The sequence below is a fragment of the Zonotrichia albicollis genome, chromosome 4 (assembly GCF_047830755.1).
Source record: "Zonotrichia albicollis isolate bZonAlb1 chromosome 4, bZonAlb1.hap1, whole genome shotgun sequence".
Taxonomy (NCBI): domain Eukaryota; kingdom Metazoa; phylum Chordata; class Aves; order Passeriformes; family Passerellidae; genus Zonotrichia; species Zonotrichia albicollis.
The window spans coordinates 49433984-49454206 of record NC_133822.1 but is presented as its reverse complement, the minus strand read 5'-3'; the positions used below and the strand labels follow the sequence as shown (position 1 = coordinate 49454206).

Below are 20223 nucleotides of genomic sequence, written 5' to 3'. Positions count from 1 at the left end.
AGCCAGATCACACAAAGAACTCTCCACATCCAGATGTCTCTTCCCCTACAGACCAGGCTGGGAGGGCATCCAGCCAGGCATCTGGCACCATTTAATATTTGAGCTGCAGCCTTCTTAGGCCTAACCTTCTAACATGGTTAGGCTTGTGCTCAGGGTGAGTGAAAGGGGAGAAAGGAACCCTACTCAGTGCTGTAGTTACCTTTTCAGGAGAATCCTTCAAGAAAAATAGCAACAGTGAAAAAGCTACTGCTGGAAGCAGAGGACAACAGTTTTAAAAAAGGTTGAAATTACTCAGATGGCCAAATCTCACTTACTTCTGGGGCATGACAGTGTGTCTGGTACTCTTCTCCTGCACAGCCTTGCTGCTTCATGAGAACAGCTGTTGCTGCATGTGCCAGTGAATTCAGCGCACATCACTGACAGTGCAGTCTGGGCAAGCCAAACTGGCCCAGTTACCTGGCCTAAGGACAAGAATGGCAAAGGGGCTTGGGCCAAATCTGAGGAATGGAGCACAGGCAGGCAGCTCTAACCTGGAGGGACAGAGGAACTTCATCCAGCATTTGTGAAGATCATAGAATAGTTTATGTTGGAAGGGACCTTTAAAGGCAGCTAATCCAGCCTCCCTGTGATGAGCAGGGACACCTTCAACTAGATCAGGTCACTCATGGCCCCATCCAGCCTGGCCTTGAGTGTTTACAGGAATGGGACACCTGCCACCTCTTTAGGCAACTTGTTCCAGATGTTAGCTTGTGGTGGCTGGAGAAGACTTTGGGTTTAGGCTCAGGTTTTATATATTTGCTTTGGGCTTGGAAGAATTTTTAGAGCTTGCTTTTGAAGTTTGCATAAGAGTTATCCATAATTTTTAGAAATATGAACAAAGAAATGGTTCACATGAGAAGATAATTAATACAAAGTCAACACATCAGAGCTGTTTGCATTCCACAGGAGCTATCAGGAGCTATTTCTCATTTTCTCCTTCCTTAAGTTTTTTGTGTGAAGTACTTTTTTATTAAAAAATTGTTTGCAGACTTAATGATGTTTCTTCTTTGCCACCTGTTCCCCCTAGAAATTACCTTAAAATAAATTATATTCTATGAATTTTTCTTCTTTAGTTTTTTATTTCCTTCTTTACTTTTCTTTTTGCCATTTTATATTTTTTCCAGAAAGAAATAACCTCTGAAAAGGCTGTGTGTGATAAAACCATTGTCCTTTGTAGTAGAATGCATGCAAAAATGAAAAAAAAAAAAAAAAAAGAAAAAAAAGAGTAAACCACAATTTTAAAGCCAAATTAAACAAAAAATTAAAGACATTTTATTTTTATAAAGGTGGGAAACGATGGGAAAATTATAAATATCTTGAGATATTTTTTAAAGTTAAAAAATGTCTGCTGTAAAGTTTTTAAAAAGGTTTTCAGATGAGAACATCTTCTTGCCTGGTATTTTGTCAGTCAGGATGGTATTTACACTTATTGATCTGTCTGTATTACAGCATGTCACAAGTATTTAAACTAACAGCTTCTAAGCTAACTGGCCTGTCACAGACTCCTCATGTAGATCCTGACAACAGGGGGCAATCCCGTACCCTCTATTCTTTGTAACCATTGTTCTTTGCTGATCTCTGCAAATAAATACCTTCACAAAATCTGGCCATTTCAACTTCCATGCCAGGATTATTAGTCAATAAAAAGTCATAAAACATTTAAGATTATTTGTTGTTGATCTTCACAAAAATCTGGACTGATTTCAAGTGTCATCTGCTAACTAAATGAGCAAAGGCATAGCTGCTTTGCTAATTGGGTATGCATGAAGAAGCAGTAGCAAAGCAAGTATCATTAAGATAAGTCAGTCACTGTCTTCAGGTATCATCCTGTGCTCAGAGACTATCAACATATGTGTTCAGAGACTATCAACAAACCCTCCCTGCAAATATGCTCTATTTATTGATTATACAATTTAAGATATGTATGCACAGCTTGGATGAACACATGGACCACTGGAGACACCCTCCCACCATCACCGGCCTGTCCACTCCCTCCTAATTTCTTTTCTCATTTCCACCTTCTCTGCTGGAGTATCATCAGAGCCCACATCCCTGCACTGGCTGTGTGCCAGCCGATGCAGACTGTGGGGATGGTGCCCTTTCTGATGGCATTAAGGACCCTTAGTGCCACTCACCCCATTTCAATAGTTGATCCAAGAAATGAAGGAATACAGTAATCAGCAGCTGCTTTTGTGTAGGGTGGGCGGGCAGAGGTATCATTCCAGTAAATATCTTTCTCCATCCTTGGCAAGTTCATGTGCATCTCATCCACAGCCAGAAGTGAAACCTTAAATTTTTTTTGCATAAATCATATCACTTTCAACATAGTGGAGTATATGAAATAGTCTACTTTATACTCCCTGGGTCATTTCTTTCAGAAACCCTTTAACATAAGCTGTGTATGATGGCCTGGGCATTAGAAGAGACTCAGTACTACAAAATAAACCCCCTATATCTGCCTATACTTCTGAGAGAATAAATTGATTAGAAGGGTGTTCACATAACTTGAATTTTCTGGACTGCAAAGATATTTGTGCCAGATTGAAGTCCTTCCCACATGTATAATGAGTTAGATGGGATCCTTATGTGCTATGGAAAATCTGTGTAAAGTATTACACATGTGCTCCTAGGAGTGTCCAGAGGTCAAGAATCTTTCTGATAGGCTTCATTGCCATTTTAAGACATTCCAAATCAAGTATGTGAACACCCTTCTAATCAATTTTACACAACAGGCTCTAAGGCACATTAGCATGAGTATCCTGACCTGGTGCTAAGCCAGAGAGCATCTTTGTCCATGTGAAGTCCTTTCCCATTCTTGCACATACCTGCGTGGCTTACTCTGGTTGCTTTGCTTAGTTTGGTGGTTTATGTGGCCCTTGCTCCCCCTAACTCTGCGATGTGGTTTCCTGGAGTCCGACAGCAGCTCAGCCAGCCCTGTGCTTGGCTCTGTGCAGGGGGAGCAGCAAGGTGCTGTGAGACCTCCTCATGTCTCTGAGCTCCTTGACAGCAAAACAGCCAGGGCTCTTTGGGAATCAGGGGTAAAACTGTACCCTTGTCATCTCACAGCCCCTGTGACTGGGGACACTGGCTCCTGTGCTGTCCACAGATACTGCTGTGGGTGACAGCATCCCAGCATGAGTCACGCTGCTGGCCCTGCTTATTAGTTCAGGGCCCTGCTTAGTGTTTTTACTATTTTTGCTGCCTTCCTCTTTAAAGGAAGGTTCATATACAATATTTTAATCACGAGACATTCAGATTACCAAAATTTGTTCTTATCTATGTGGGAATGAATTTTGGATTTTGCAGGATTGACCTACATTACATGTTTTTCCAGGCATAGAGTGGTTTTATAATTTAAGGTCAGCTGTTTGCATGTTTAGTCAGGCATTGTAAAGGCCAAATACCAAAATCACAATGAATTAGGTTGTGAAAACCAACTCTGTGTATCACAGTCACAGGTGATCCTTCAGGGAAAGAGTATGTTTTGCTAGCACTTGTTGCCCTGATTTATTCCTCAGTTTAAGACATGGCATTAGATGTAATGATAACCTATGGTAGAGTAAAGCTAGAAGTAGAAATAACAACAGCAACCTGTAAATTTCTATCGATGCACCAGTTAGTTTCAAAATCATCATCATCTTCTCCAAACGGATTAATGAGTTGTTCAGCGACCTGGAAAGAAAACAAGACAGTGAAGAGAGTTTGGCATGACATGTCAGGACTACTGCTGCCGAGAAAGTAGGATTGGGTTTTTCTCTCTCTCCCTGCCTGTCACTTGCAATCATAGCTAGAGCTCCTGTGTGATTGTTCTGCCAGCCTAGCCAAGGAACAGCTTGCTTTCACTATAGATTCATATCTCTGTGCCTCGCTGGTGCTGTCAATCACAATTGTTGGTGCTGGCCTGCTGGGAACTGAGACATGTCTGGGCCAAGGTAATTGTCACATCCAATAGTCATTACCTTTCCTTACTGCTGGCTTTGGCTCATTTAAATGAATGGTTTAGCATCTAGAGGCTCTGTTATTGAGCTGTTGTCTGCGACAGTCCACCAGTCCATGGGATCAGTATTCCCAAGCCTTGCAGCTGGAGTCTGCTGGAGGGAGCAGGGCTCATCTCTCCACCTCAGCCCTCAGACCCTACTTCTTTATCAGCATTAACCCCAATGGCAACCTTCCAGGGCTTTTGAGGAAAAGCAGCATACAAAAAACTTGACTCAAGTCAACTCTGCCAAATCATGCTAGCCAAATCCCAGAGACAGAACCTGTCTTTAATTCAGGTTTAATTCAGCAGGTAACCCTGCTGGCTTGGGTTTGTGTATCTGAAGTGGTTAAACTGCAGGGCAGAAGCTCATCCCATGGAGGACAAAATCAGTGAGCTCAGACACATTTGTGGTGAGGTACCTTAGTCTGGGGGCTAGTCTGGAAAGGTACTCTCTCTGGCTCCCCATATCCAGTGAAAATGCCCACAGACACTGCCCAACACTCCATGATTACTAAAGTACATTGTGTGGAGAGTAAGCACATACTGCTGATGGAGGGAAAAAAAAGGTTAAATAGAAAAAAAATTTAGGAAATTCAGAGTGCTTTTCTATTTCCTAGTTTCTTGGTACACTGACATTAAATATCCTCTCCCCTCCATTCTTTTCTCCATCTGTTTATCTTTTTAAACCCTGGTTTTGAAGCTGATGGCATTCCTGATAACCCTTCCAAGCCTTCCTTGTGATCACCAGGGCCATGCACAGGAGCAGCAGTAGGTCCTTGGTTTAATGTGGATATGGGTAAAGCAACTGTATGATTAAACAGTGCTGTTCATTAACCTCACCATGGACAGCCATGTCTAAATAACTGATAGCTGTGAGGCAGCTGCTCCCTGCATATTTCCCCTGTGTGCCTCTAGGCTGTACCTGTGGATAAGCACTTGCTCGCTCTCTGAGGCCACCTCCTCCCAGGCCAGCATGGGCACACAGCAAAAGAACTGCTGAGTAGATTAACACTATAAAAAGCATCTGTAAGGTGGGAGCAATGAAAGGAGACAGGGGTCACCTCTGCTCACACTCATTCACATGGCACTAAATTCTGGGTACAGCTATGAAAGTGCTGCAAAAGGGAGGAACCAGAACACAGTCTGTATTGTGGCTCTTCAGGGAAGACATGGATCAGCTTCATGTAAGCCAGTGGACCACCACCCAAAAGTCCACCATAAAACCTATCAAATGAGCTTAAAAAAGTGAGGACTGGGACAGAGCAAATAGTGGTGGTGGTTTTTTTTGGCTGACCTCATCCTGGCATGTGAGACATGACTTTATTCCCCAGAAAATAACGTAGTGATGGACAACTAAACTCTGTATTTGGGCAGTTCATCTGTCCCTGTAAAGAAAATGGGGATTTAGAAGGGTCTCATGTAATGGGAAACTTTGGCCCTTTATTATAGGTATAACACACCAGGCTTGAGGCCAAGGAATGAGCTCAGCTTACCCATTATTTCTGAGGAATTGCCAAGTTACTGGAAGTCAATACCTCAGGGCCCTTTTTGGTGCCTGGCAGCCAAAGTCCAACAGTCTCAGCAGGAAACTGGCTGTAACCTTCAAGACAAAAATATCCTGACTCGGGGCACTGAAGGTTTGGATGAACCCCCAGTCTGAGGAAACTCTGCTGATATTAAATTAACATTCAAAAACTTCTTCTCCTCTCTTTCATTTCCTGATGCAGAATATTTTTCAGTTACAATGGCATCTCATAGCTGCCACAGTCAGGAGTTGGCTGGAAGCTCTGAGCCTAACTGTAGGAGGAGGTGCTATGAACATCCTTGGGTGCTGAAGAAGGAAAACCCATTTCAGGGGCACCAGCAGGGCAGTCCAGAGGAACAGCTTACAGTTTTTAACCCTCTAGCTTAATGGGAAGACACTGCCTACAGATAAAGCCTCACTTTTCTTCAGAAGTTGCTGCCTTCACTGTACAGCCTCCCTTCCTCTCTCTGCTGCTCCCATCCAGGCTGGTCCCTATGCAGCAAAATCCCTTTCCCCCTCATTTCCTAGGACACAACACTAGAGTAGCTTGTCCTGCACACACTTTACTTTTCCTCACAATCTGCCAGCTTGGTGTGCTGTTTTTTCTACTCTGCCCTTCAGAGTTGGCTGTGGGAAGGCATGTATATGACCAACTGTGTTCAATCTATATTCTAACAGAAAAGTTATATTCTAACAGAAAAGTTATATTCTAACAGACAAGTTAGCTCTATGTTTCCATCCATGATTGATAAACACAAAAGAAAATCTAATGTACATGGACCCCAATGAAAATTTTTTTCCAGCAAGTCTGTTTCAGAGGAGAGAACAACCTTGAGGTATGTGGATTAATTACTCAACTATCAGATTGATTGTGTCATGTTATCTAGCAGTCATCAACAGGCTGATGGGCAGCATCCAATTCCTCTACAACTCTTCTTCTTAATGAACATTTTTGTGCAGTGGGTTTCTAGCCAATATTGTCTGACACTCTTTCATAGCCCTCTGGAACTGGGGACCTTTAATTGCCTGCATCTGATGAGGTTAACAGCAGATACTTCCAGCTTTGATCATAAGAAAGTATCATTCAGTCCCTTTCAGCTGATGCCAGGTCTGCAGCCATAGTTTCCCACTGCAGAATGGAGTGGGAGAAAGGGTTTTTTAATTCTCTTTTCTGTCACTTTATAATTCAAGTCCTGAGACCTTGTGGGAGTAATACTCCCTTGGAGTTGTGGTGGCATTGGTGTTACTAAAATGGGCTCTTTCAGATTCACCACCATTTCTTACCATATGGTCTGTCAGATGGAATTAAAAATGCATTGCATGATATTTCTATATGACCACAGAGCACTTCAGGCTGAGTTCACCTCTAGTGTAATTTCAGTATTTATTGGGGATTTTACACGTGTCACACATCTTACACCTTGACCTGCCCCCCAGGGAGGGTTCCCCCTCACCCGTCCAGAAAGCCAGCTTACCTTGAGCCATCCTGCATAGAAGAAGAACTGCAGCAGTGTGAAGATTGGAATGTAAATATCTAAGTCATGTCCCTGGTACCCTTGGTCAGTATCCAAGAATTGACGCCCTATCAGGCAGGCAAAGAAAAAGGTATAGACTGCAAGAGTAACAACCTGCAAAGAACAGAACTTCATTGAAATAATGAACCAATAGAATCTTATGCACAGGGCAACCCATACCCAAAGGCCTTTGTCTGCCTTTTGCCATCTAATTTATAAACCTGTAGGAGGTATTGCAAGCACAGAGGCCACAGGAATAATTACGGCCAGGAAGAACACTCAGGAAACAGAAGAACATTTCAGTGCTTCCCTCCCCTCTTCCAAATTACGCAAGATCTTCAAAACATCTCTGCATTAAATATGCCTTAAATAGTTAGCCAGGCCTCCATGATCCTGTGCAAGTGAACCAGGGCTCAGTATCTCAGAGACTCAGGTTGGGACTATGAATGTTTTATATAATGAATGTTTGGTACCAACCCCCCTTTTATGGAAACTGTGTTTTGAACTTTCTAACAGGATAATAGCTCAGTACCTGGGTATAGACCAGTGGAATTCCAACCCAGTCATAACCAAACAAAAGGCTACACCAAGATCGGTACTTATTCATCTCCTAAAAGGCAAAAAGAAAAAAACCCAACCAACAAGAAACCACAACAAAATAGAATTGCATGGGATACAATTCTGAATTGTAAATATTTTGTTGCAGTTTATTTTTGCACATATAAAAGGACAGGGAGAAAAGAAGGTAAAGTATATATAAATTGATACTATAACTGTACCCAGCACCCCATTTGAATATTGACTTTATGGAGTTGAAGTGCTTAGTATGCTTTGTATTTCTTCACAATTCATCTTCTGCTTCTGTTTTATTCACAGTGTAGTGATACATGAAAGAGATTATATTACATCATAAAAATGATATTTTACCACATAATGAAATATTCAGGGAGATTATCTTCTCTGAAGCTGATAATAAAATCTTCAAAATGCCAAATTATTCTCATTTCTCACATTTTAAGCAACAGGACAAGTATGAATTTAGAGTGATGTTACAATAATTTTTTACTTATCATTTTTTTGCTTTTTGCAATACCTTCTTAGTCATATTAAAGAATCCCAGTGAATGCTGCTGTGTGTTTAAGTGTGCATTGGTACACAAAGAAAAGCAGGATAAATCCTGAGTAAGGTCATTTAGATGACATAGGAGATCTGTGCATACTAAATAAAACCAATTATGTAAGTGAAAAGCAACATAGCAATTTCAAAAACAATAGATTAGTTTTTTGTAGATTTTCTTTTGTTACTTACATTCATCAGTGTCTGCAGATCCACACTGTCTCGAATTCTTCCCTCCTTTCGTGCCTTTGATGCCAAATTTCCAAACCAGACAAATGGGACCCAGTATTTCAGGTGGGGAGACTTAAGATCATCAAAAAGTTTTCTTTCATATTTTGTCATAAAACCTATTTACCAAAAAAACAAAACAACCTTCATTTATTCTATGCTATTCTATGATTCTATACATTTGGAGTATGTTTTTATCTGTTTATGTATTATTTGCAAAGAACTCTGTTAAACGCAGCTTATCATTCTAACTAGTAAACTTCTCTTAAAAAAAAATCCAAGATAGATCTTGATTGAAAGAACTTCTTTTTGCATTAATTACCTATACTAAATTCCTCTTTACCAATATAGGCAATTATTTATTATTACTGTGTTCTTATATCTAACTGCTGACAGATAGTAAATACGTAGAATACTAAGAATTGTACAAATTACTCTCTAGTTTCAAATTCTGCTTTCAGAAAAATAAGGAACTGGACATATCAGTCAAGAAACATTTTTCACCAATGATAGCTTTCAGAAGCATTTGGACATATTGTAAGGGCTGTTACATGACCTTCTGATTCTGATAATTTTTTGTTATATCTGCAAAGCAGTGAGCAAGCAACAGAGGATACAAGTGCATGCATGAAACAAAGCCCAACAGAGTGTATGCCTTCTGCCAGTGAAACACTTCCCTGACAGATTGTTTGATGTTTCCTTTGGGGTTATGAAGGCATGCAAAGTGATGAAGAGGGACTCAAGCACAGAAATCCCGCTGCTGAGGGGACACTGGGCCAGGTGACATGCTGTGGGGCTGCAAGCTGAAGATGCTCTCTGCCTGGCAATTTGCCTTGCTGGGGAGTGGGAAGGTTTTAGGTTTCCTGAAGAGCTCTCCTGCCTTGTGAAGCCCTGCTTCCCCCTGCTGCAAGCAAGTCCAAGGTCACATAACCAGGAGCCAGGGCTGCGTGTGACAAATCCTGCACCAGAGCCAGTCTCTGCCTGGGGCTGGCAAGGGAGCAGCTGCCTTTTGGAGCAGCACCTCTACCCCTCTGGGGAAGACAGCTCTGCTCTGCTGCTCTCCTTCCACCCAGGCTTTGACAAAAACAACCTCAGAAAATTCACATTTTCCTTTCTCCAAATCCTGTATTTTCTGGCATAGGGGCAATTGTCATGTTTGAAGGATCTTAGTTTTTGCTCAGGTATGTGACATCTATCATGTGGGTGTAAAGTTAGTAACATGACAGCCCCAAAACAGGGGGCCCAGCCAACCAATTACAAGTTTGAATGCTGAAAATTCAGTAAGAGAATTGACAGTAGACTCCAACGAGCAACTAAGAATATGTCCACTATGGCTAACATAGTTAATGACACATGACACAGCAAACAAATAAATATATATAAACTCAGTTGTGATGCATAGAAATGTGAATTAAGTTAGAGGAGATTTGCTAAACACAGTGATCTTAAACATTCTCTTTTTGAGGAAAATGTCACTATTGTACAGTCGGAACAAGACTACACAGGAGGTATGAAATACTGCAACTACTGAGAAGAAAGGCAGGGCAGAAAACACTGTGGAAGAGGAAATATTCAGCAGCAAGAGACAGTACTCATGCAGTATCATAGAATTTCAGAACAGAATAAGATAAAGCCTTTAAAAGTTCCCTGGGCATTATGAATTTCTCATAATTAACAGAAATAATCAGGCAACCAGACAAATTAACCTGCTAGTCATGGCTCCTGACTCCTAAAAGTCAGTCTTTCAGGCTGCCTTTAGCTTTTGTCCAGCCAGCCTGCTTATTACAGGACAGGAAAACATGTGTCTGTCAGGCTGAAACAGATAGACAGAAAAACAAAAAATTGAGTCTGGAGTAAACACTGGATGCAAGTCACTTGGAGGCTCTGGAAAGACTCAGCCTGAAGGGGTCACAAAGAACAGCAAGGATCAGCTCAACTTTCCACTGAAATTGGGCACCTTCTGTTCAGAAAGCTCAACAAAATCTGATTTTTTAAATTATAAAGTTCAAATTGGCATTGAAGTTTTGTGTTAATATTGATTAAATATTCTCTTTGATTAATATTAATAATGTCTACTATTCTTATTGCAGAAAATACTAATTCTGGATTGCTCTTACTGCTGGCAATACAGACAACATGCAGTTAAGAATAGCTCACTGTTATTGCAGTGGTAAGGAAACACTTTATATTCCATTAAATATAAGGGAGGATATAAAATTTCAGTTATTAAAATTACATGGTTTCTAAATATGGTCATTCTATTTTTATTTAGAAGTATTCAAAGACTTAACCAAGAAACTCTATAAACAAGAATACTGGTTTTGACAAGCGTTGGAAGACTGAAGTAGCTCCAGAAAATGGGAAATATTTGTCAAACATTGTGCCAGGATCATGAAAAGGATGACCTAAGGAATGACAGGGCACTGAATCCTTGTGAAAGTTTCAGAAGAGTGACATGGAGAGCAATCAATAAACCATCAAAGGATACTAATGTGAGCAGTATCACATTGTCAGCCAAAGAGATATTACAGGAAAATTATTGATGAGAACACAAGCTTGGCTGGGACAAAATCACTCATGCTCTCCCTTGAGTGATTCAAAGAGTATTCAGTTCTCCTGTCAAAACTCAATGGCTTGAGACAACACTGGTTCAGGTAATTCATATTAAATATTTTTAATACTAGTGGTTTGAAAAGAAGGATCATGATCAAGTAGATAAAAGTTTCATTTTCTGCTTCTGTGTTATGTGGGAAAGGATTAATTTAGGTGCTTCCTTCCAGTAGAGGATTTGGGGCTGCACTCTTCAGCCACCCATAGATACTCCTGTTGCTGAGCTCACACCTCATGTTTCTCTGCTGTTTCCCATCAGCTCTTTTGGGGTGCTCTCTGCTCAGCTGCTCACTCATTACTCTGTTTTTAACAGTTCCAGCTTCCCCCTTGCCCCTTGCAGCCAACATGATTGCTGTGCTCAGGACAGCAGCTGGGCATTTGACACTTACAGCATGTGTGCACCAGCAGTCAGCACCATAAAGGAGTGAATCCACATGGACCTACTGTCTACAGCTCCATAAGGAGTGTTAAAACATGAAAAAGAGTCAGAAGGAAGGTCCAGCATTCAAGACTGTATCCTATAGAAAGAGCCAACAGTTGGTCAAGCTCCTCAGTTTCATTCAAGCCTTTATGTAGTCTGCTAACAGGTAGCCATTGAGGGAAACAATATGCTTTCTTCTAATTAAAAATAAAGAAGGACCCAAACTTTTACAAAATCCAGTGAATAGAAGATAGCACTGTGTAAGTTCAGGCTGAGAATAAGTTGTCACTCTTCAACAGCAAGTTTACTGTTGTGAATGTCTGGTCACCTAGGATGCAGTGTAGTCTCCAGTACACCCATCCAAATTTTAAATCTGGGCTGATTACATTCCTAGAAGGTATTACAGCTCAGTCAGAAACTGCAGCATGATAAAGGATGCTGCTTTTGTGCTTTGTGTTATGGATGAGTCAGACTAGATCATTGTGGCACTGTTCTCAAATTTAAAATCTATGAATTTAAGCAGCTCATTTGCTGAAAAGAGAAGTGTGTAGCAATAGTTATGTCACAACAGTTCACAGTTTGACAGCAAAATGCAAAATCATCATAAGTTGTTTCAATGATGACTGTGCTGTAGGTATCAGATTTGTGCTGCTCACATTCATATTAAATGTCTCCTTCCCATGCAGTCTGATATCTCACGCCACAGGGAGCTAGGGAGGGGATGATTGCAGGGTATTGTCTAAGTCATGGATATTAACAGGAGCAAAATGTACCCTGAAAAGCTCAATACTGCATCAATAAAAGCTCTGCAGCACAATATGAATTAAAACGTACCAAAAAAAAAGTGCCGGAATGCAGAGCCGACTACACTGTCTATAGTTATATACACAGTTTATAGTAGAAGATTTTTCACTGTTAAAAAAAAAACCAACAATCAAAACTTGCTTTCCAGTCTACAATTTTGGTACAATGCTGTGACATTCTGTCTCTTTGGAACAGATTGTCTTTAGCAATAGGGAGGCAGAGCTGGATTAGCTGCCTGGAAATGTTGTAATTTTCCAGTGCATAATAGAAGCAGATTGCTGGGGACAGTGACAGAAGCTTCCTTGACCTCTCACTGGCTCAGGTAAACAGTTTTGTTGCACAACACAAGGAAGAGAGCTTTAAAATTCAATGAATTCTACTAAATGGTTTGGGGGTTTTTTTTAAGTAAGATTGGTGCATTCTGCCTGGCATTTTTTTTTTAATATCTAAAGCTTCTCTCACATATTTTAAATGTGTATATGTATATTACACTGCATATTTTAACTTGCTAAAACTTTGCTTACTAATCCCTGCCAAAGGAATAATTTTAAGAAATTCAAGACATTCAGTAGAAAACATGACTTTTATTTGGAACTGATCCCCACGTCTTTGCATTGCTGTTCTGCCTCTGACACTGACCATGCCAGTCAGAAGGCACAGTGCCACACCTTGCCTTTAAATACTGAGCAGTCAGTTCTTGAGAGACAATTAAAGTGTTACACGACTGAGCTCTCTTCACCATCATTACACTCACTGTGTTATTGAAAGAAACAGAAAGCAAAGACATGTTTAATACTTAGTTTAGTTATCATTGAAAAAAACTAAGTTTAAAGTAAGTTTTTCAATACAAAGAAAAAACTCTTGGGGCTGAGGAATTTTTTTAGTAAATCACAACACTTAAAATGCGCAATCTATTAAAAATGCAGTCTACTTAAATAAAAATTGGGATAAAGCTGTACTTGTGAAATGCCTCCAGAGATCAGTCTCTATACATCAGACCAAGTTACATCCCAGACATTGGGGCAATGCCATATAACAAGTCACCATTCCTACTACATCATACTATATTGCAATTTTGGTTTTTTTGTACTTTAGAGAATGTTCCATATGCCTGAGTGTCTGTAAGTAGATTCACATAAGACTGTCTATAGTGTTGCTAAAGACTTTAAGAACATTAAAGATGCACTCTTAAGGTTATATCATCTAAGTCACTAACAAAAAGGTGATTGCTTTGAGGTGGGTTAGTACAAGGCACACATGGGGCCACAGGAAAGAAAAAATGAGGCTGGCTCCTTCCCTCCCTGAGCCCCCAGCTGTGAGAGAAAGGAAAGAAATTTTGGGGAGGCGAAGGGCAGTACCTGCTCCAACCACATGGTCCATGGTGGGGAACCTTTTGTACACAGCTGTGCTGACAGAGCGAAAGATCAGCAGGGATGTTAAATTCACATAACGCATGAGAGTCCTCCTCAGCAAGCGCCCGTACTCATCCCTGCCCTGCACGCAGCTGGAGATGAGCAGCATCAGGCGATCTGGCCAAGGCAAGTTCACAAACTGGTTCCACCAGCGATTCACCACCAAAGTTACGTAGAACCCTGAGGGTTAAAAGGGAAAAAATATCCAGTGCCTATCAGGATTTCAGTTACTTTAATTTTAGTTTGCGGAGTGTTGTTCATATCACTAAGCTGCTATATTTCCCAGAATAAATGCAGTAAGCCATGTCAAAACTCAGGATGCAATAAATACTAATTATTTAATGGACATTGCAATGTAACAGTACATTCCAGCTGAGTATCTCATACCCATGAATTTCCAAATTTCCTCTTGTGTAGTGAAACTCGGCAAAATTATTTCATTGGGAGATCACGTACAAGGTATCAGTGTAAGTGGGCATGATCTAGATATATGGAAACCTTTTTTGTTAGTATATTAAAAACATGAGCTTAAACGTTGATGTGACAAAAGCAATTTGAACTTGAGAAGGCCGGTTTTTGTTGGAAGCAGATGACTATTGTGAACCTCTAACCTCCCACGTGCCCCTCAGCTCTGAAATGCTTCCATGCACTAACATTCACAAAATGCCTGAACAGAGACATAGTTGAAGAATAATTTCACATTTAACTGGTACTTACCAAGCACAAAAGTTACTGGGATTTGTTCAGCATATTTGTCACAGTAAATTGATAATTTTTCAAAGAACCGTTTTTGGCTACCTGTAAGAAAAAATCTGCAGCAAAAATAAAATGTATCTGTCCTTCCATAATATTCTGGCACTAGCTACTAAGTGCAAGCATGTATAAATAATCAGATATGTACACTGGGGAGCAACCTTGGCTAATGCCTTCAAGCAAATTCTTAAAGGGAAAGGTCCAAACACTTTTGGCAAGTATTAAAGAAGCTGGAGGAAGCAACAGTATTATTCCCTGGTTTTTGTAGTTTTCTCAGGACTGATCTGAATGGTACTACCAATTGGATCAATATGTCTGGAAAAATTTGCTGTCGCATACAGACCAAAGATGACAGCAAGCTCTAAGTCTGCAAGTAGAGCTTAGTCTCCTTTTCCAGAGTGGTACTTCATGGAAATGCTCAGGTCTGCTTGAATTGCAAAAGATTACCAATCAAATTCCTCTGATTTGAAAATGTCACATTGTCACAACAGTTTTTAAATTCTTACTCCTATGACATTTTTCTTTTCCACAAGATTAAAAAACAACTGTATTTTGCAATCAGGAAAATATTCACCAAATGATACCAAGTGGGCCATGGTAGTAGCTTCTGCCCACAGGAAAAGGTGTCTAATGACATACAACGAGCTTCAGTATAATTTTTTTTTTTTGTATAGGTGAGTATTACAGTTATTTTTTGACTTCTTATAAATGGAACATATAACAAATATTTGGTGGGTTTTGCTTACAATTGTGAAATAAACTGGAGCACATGTAGAAAGCTTTCTGTGGTGTATTTACCATGGTCTTCAATTGCCTGACATTTCAATTAAACTAGATTAATTTAAATAACTGTGAGACTTTGGTGTTCCTTTACATATTAATGCTATAATTTTCTTTCTTTGTTTACAGGTATAGATTACTGAACAAAAAATAGCGATTAATCAGAGAAAAACTGAAGCTCATTTTCTCCTTGCTTCCAATAAAAACCAGAGATCTAATTAGAGATCACAGTAAGAACTGAACCATAATTTTGATACTTCTGTGTAAGATTCTTCATCAATTAAAAGTTTCACTGTACTGATTGATGCATTGCATCTGTCATACGGTGTTTAATTCACACCTTGGTGAAAAAAGCAATTATTCTTGTAATATGTTCGTGCCAGGTGCTGGGTGACACACAGATAATAACCGTGTCTGGCTTCCATGCAGCTTTACTTGGTTCTTTCCAAGCTTAAAAATCAAGTTTGCATGCCTTCCTAGCTTGAAGCAAAACTTTGCTTTTCTTGGCTATGTAACTTCACTCCAAAATGATTACCTCTGAGTGTGTTAAATTCCCACTGAGCAACCAAAGACAGAGTTCTGCAGGGAGAACAAAAGGTCTATACCTTTGATCTAAGGCAGGGAGGCACTCTCACAACTGACAGCTCAATGTCAGAATGACAAAAGCTATATAACCTAAGCTTGCTCTTAATTTTTATTTAGTCTAACTTCAGTAGGATGGTTGCTCAATGCTAGGTTAAAAGTACAATCAGCTGAATATGATAAACGGCATTGACACTCTATATATTTCCTCTGGAACCTTAAAGTAAACATGGAAAGGTAAGCACATTGGAAAATGTCCAAGGAAAAGATAATAAGTAAAGAGTAACCTCCCCCCATCATTCATCAGTCTAACTCCGGGAAGTCTGAAACTTCAGCATAACATTTAATGAGATGTGAATTGGAAAGAGTGTACCTGTATAATACACTTATCGCTGTGTAAAGAGTAGCAAAAACAATAAATTCTCTGTACAGCAATTTGTAGATGCTGCCTTTCCACCTTAGGAGTAATCTGTGAAATCCAAAGAAAGTGGCATTTGCTACTTTGCTGGAATAAGTGACTGTCATCGTCGTGGTAGGCTGGGCCTAGAAACAGTAGAAGAGAAGCAGGACACCAACAGCATTTTAGACAGCGTATCCTAACCTGAATGTACCCTTGTATAGATAGATACATGGATATACATGTAAATTTAAACATATAAAATATGTGTACATAAATACACGGTGTTTGTGTTCATATATCTATACAGAGGGAAAAATAAAAATCATGCAGTTACAAGCCCTCTTGAGACCTGCAGATTGACTGGTGCAAGGCTGTATTTGGGCTCTATGTCAATGACCACCCAAACCCAGCAGTTAGCACTGAATGAGGCCACCTTTCTGGGTGGCAGTGGCTGGGACATATTACACCTCTCCACTCTAGTGTGAGCAAAGAATAGGAAACAAATCTGCTTGACATTTTTTTCAAAATTTTCAACTTCTTGGTTACAGCAGTGAAGCTAAATTCCACAAATGCAGGTACATCCCCGGCCAGTATTTTTAGTTGGCTGTGATAATTATAATCATTGAAAAAACAACTGAGATTTGGGGACTGCCTCTTTCATTAACAATTACTACAGCAGCTGAAATCAGCTGGGGAATGCTGTTATTTCTCCCCTTGGCAGCTAGACTGCTCCTCAATACTTCAGCATTGCACGGCCATGCAAAACAAGCCCTAAGGCTGCCAGGTAGGCAGTGTGAGACACAGTGTAATTAAAGTACAACTGAAAATACACAGGTAAATACTTTGTGCTGGGTTTGGTACTTGCTTACCCAGTGCAGGGAGATGCTGGAGGAACTTTCACATGCTTACAAAACAAATCCTAGCTCCAAATGCAAATGAAAAAAGTTTTATGCAGCATGCAAGAAAGAGAGTAATTAAGACAATCACAAAATCTCAAGAAAGTTACTGTGTATCACAAATATTATTCTTGTCTATATTTTTGTGATGCTACTGTAGCAAATCTATTTGGGGGGGATGGGGGAGAAAAACCTGAACTCCTAGTTAATAGATGACAAATATTTTGTGCATCTTGGCCGTGTCTCTGATGCAGAGCATAATGTAAGCCATTAAAATTCACCTGTAAATTTGCCAGTTTTTATTTTAGTCACCAAGGGACTCAGCAGGGAAAAGACACTATAAGCCTTGTATTGCTGACAGGCTGCCTCTTTTCCTCTGCAGAATGATTGCTCGATATTTGACAGCATGGGGCTGAAGATTATTTTTTATGTTGTTTTTATTTTTTCTTTCTTAAAAAAAAAAAACATGGGTTTTGGTCTTTAGAATCCAGATGGTACTTTTTCTTTTCCTGAGCCTTGGCACAGACCTTTAAAATTTTGTTGTCATTGCTGTACTCTAAGAAGTTCAATGCAAGAGCCAACTTGTCTGACCGGCATGCATGGAAATGCAGTCCTGTCTGCTAAAAATCTTGAGGTTAGGATGCGATACTTAAGAAAATGGAGGCAAAGATGTCCATTCTCCAGAAAAAGTGGGGCTTTATGAACAATGACAAAAATCTGTGGCTGGGCTATAGGGGAGGAATGGGGTAAAAGAATATGCTTAAAAATATACTGTGTTTCCTGGAACTATTGTAGGAGCCTTTAGATCTTGCCCATTGATGTGTGGAGCATGTGCCTAAGCCATGCCACCAACAAGTGAGCCTCTATCTCTCCATTAATATCCACTTTGTAATGGAAATCACCAGTGGGAAATCTCCAGCAGGGACTTGGATCTAGGAAAGATGTCTGATAGTGGGAGGACTTGTAGCTTGGCAAAAACCCAGACCCTCAGCATAACACAGGGCTACAATCAGAGGATGAAGTTAGACAAATGCAGGATGAAACAAAACATAAACTGCTAACTGTGGGGGCAGCCAAATATCAGAACAGGGGACTAGACAGTCACCCTCTTGTTTAGGATCTTTAAGCTGAGGGCAAATTGTAGTACAGAAGATGACCTTTGGGAAGAATTCACATAACTGAGACAGGCAGGGCTGAGGGGTTCTGCCGGTCTCTCCTGGTATCTGGGCATCTGTTGTGGGCCACAGAGGAAAAAAGATTGCTTGCAACACCCTTGGAGCTTCTGCAGCTCTACAGAAAGGCAGCCATTAGTGTCAAAAACACGACTCTCAGTTTCTGCATTGGAGGTTCAGGAAGGATTCCATCTCCCAGGTACCAGAAAGTGGAAAGTGCCAAAAACTGGTCGGTAGCTAAGCTGGACAAAGTGGGTCTACCTTCTCTACAGACCTGAAGCAAATCCTGTCTTGCAAGGCCGTAGATTGGTTTTGGCCACAAATGCAGTGCTGTAGTGATAACAGGAATCAAGATTAAGAGTATTTCCACATGCATTAGACTGGGAGAAGATTTTTATCCACCAAATGCAATTTGTCCGCTTGTACAACTATATTTCATTTAATCACAGTCCAGCCATCTCTTAGCACCTTACTCAATGCCCTTGACTCTGAACAGAAATTCTTGGAAGACACTGGATGCCCCAGCTTATTCTTTCTGCCGCTGAAATGGGGCAAAGAAAAGTGGGACTGTTACAGAAATTTGAGGCTTTGGTGCCTTGGTTTCCTTTCCTTGCCTATTGTATGCTCTGTTTTATCCTCTTGCTAAGCAAATGCTTTCCTAAACATTTATCATTTGGTTCATATAGGGACTTCAGGATAATATAATTCAAAGTCTTGAAATATACATTAGGTCAGATTAGGTAATTACAGAACAGTTTTGACTATACAAAGCTATGAAAGACAGCTCTGCGTTTGTCTGGTTAGATTTCTCAACACAGCAAACACAAATTTAAATCTGCATTTGTGGTTTATTTATTTTTTTTTTCTGACAACAACAACCATTTAGGTATGGCCTCCCCTTGCAACAGGAAGTTTTGGAGTAAAGCCTTGGGCTGACTCTGGCTCTTGCAGAGTGGTCCCAAGCCCTTGGTTCATGGGCAGCATGTTGGCAGAGAGTCCTTCCTACATTACTTATGGCCACAGGAAATTAAAAAGCTAAAACTGAGATGGACAGGAAGAACAAAGCGTAACGATGCCCCCCAGCACATTCCTTCCTAAGCACTCTTTTGGCCAGGGCTGAAGAAGGACAGAGTACATTAGATCAGATACCACAGGCACCAGTGTAATGAAAAACATTCCTAATTATCATGCTGCCCTTAAATTCATTAGCAGATATAGGGTTAGGCTTTTTGCTGGTATGGATTTGTGAGTTTTGAGGACATAACACAAATTATGCCCATTTGGTGTCTGTAGAGACCTTGACTCATATCTATGATGCTGCTTTTTTTTTTTTAATCAGTGTTTATTTCCTTTCTGAAACTTTCTCAAGCACAAACTGAAATGAGAGTTATATATTATTCCACTTTTGGAAAGATCATTAGAAGACCTTGGGCATAAACAGCTAAAAATATAAGTGTGTCCTCTCTGTCAATATTGAACATTGTAAATGGGATTTTTGCCTGGCTGAGAATTTCTGGATGCATTAGGATTCAGAGAGAAACCACAATACAAAATAACAGCCATCAATGTTTCCTAACTGACCATGAAAGGCTCTTTACAGAATATATAAATAAATAGTACCTCTATGCAGACTTAACCCTTGTCATTGTTCACCTTATGTTTTAGTTTACGGCATAGAAGAGAAAGTGAGATTTGAGTTAAGCCAAGTATAAAACAATATTGAGCTTACGCTGTATCCACTGACCTGCTATTTTGATTCAGCAATCCAAGCCCGAAGGCAAATCCTGGACCCTTCCTCTTTCTCAGACGTCCTTAGCCAAGTCCCCTTCAGATCTGCAAAAATCACCTTGCTCTTCCCTTAACCTGAAGCAAGGGGTTGCTGCTGCCGAGCCCTGAGAGGAGTGGACTGACAAGAACAGGGGTTAAAATGTCTTTCCACTTCTGGAAGTCTGTTTTTGCCAAGTGCTCTGTCCTGTCAGTTACACAGGGAAC

General features: G+C 40.3%; 1 protein-coding gene across 4 annotated transcripts in view; it reads right to left on the bottom strand.

Moving 5' to 3' along the window:
- The window catches only part of BEST3 (bestrophin 3), a 25156-nt gene extending 4933 nt beyond the window's left edge, over positions 1 to 20223 (bottom strand). Inside the window, exons 1-9 of one of the 4 annotated variants that reach the window (XM_005480593.4) lie at positions 19976 to 20222; positions 16137 to 16306; positions 14366 to 14460; positions 13595 to 13828; positions 8366 to 8520; positions 7590 to 7667; positions 7019 to 7171; positions 3631 to 3711; positions 2175 to 2326 (exon numbers count right to left, since the gene is read on the bottom strand). In XM_005480593.4, the coding sequence (XP_005480650.2) occupies positions 2175 to 2326; positions 3631 to 3711; positions 7019 to 7171; positions 7590 to 7667; positions 8366 to 8520; positions 13595 to 13828; positions 14366 to 14460; positions 16137 to 16288 (1100 nt within the window). In that variant the 5' untranslated portion in view covers positions 16289 to 16306; positions 19976 to 20222. Of the gene's footprint in view, positions 1 to 2174; positions 2327 to 3630; positions 3712 to 7018; positions 7172 to 7589; positions 7668 to 8365; positions 8521 to 13594; positions 13829 to 14365; positions 14461 to 16136; positions 16307 to 19975 lie in introns of all 4 variants that reach the window. The other 3 variants (XM_074539741.1, XM_074539742.1, XM_074539743.1) reach the window with 3 other exon arrangements.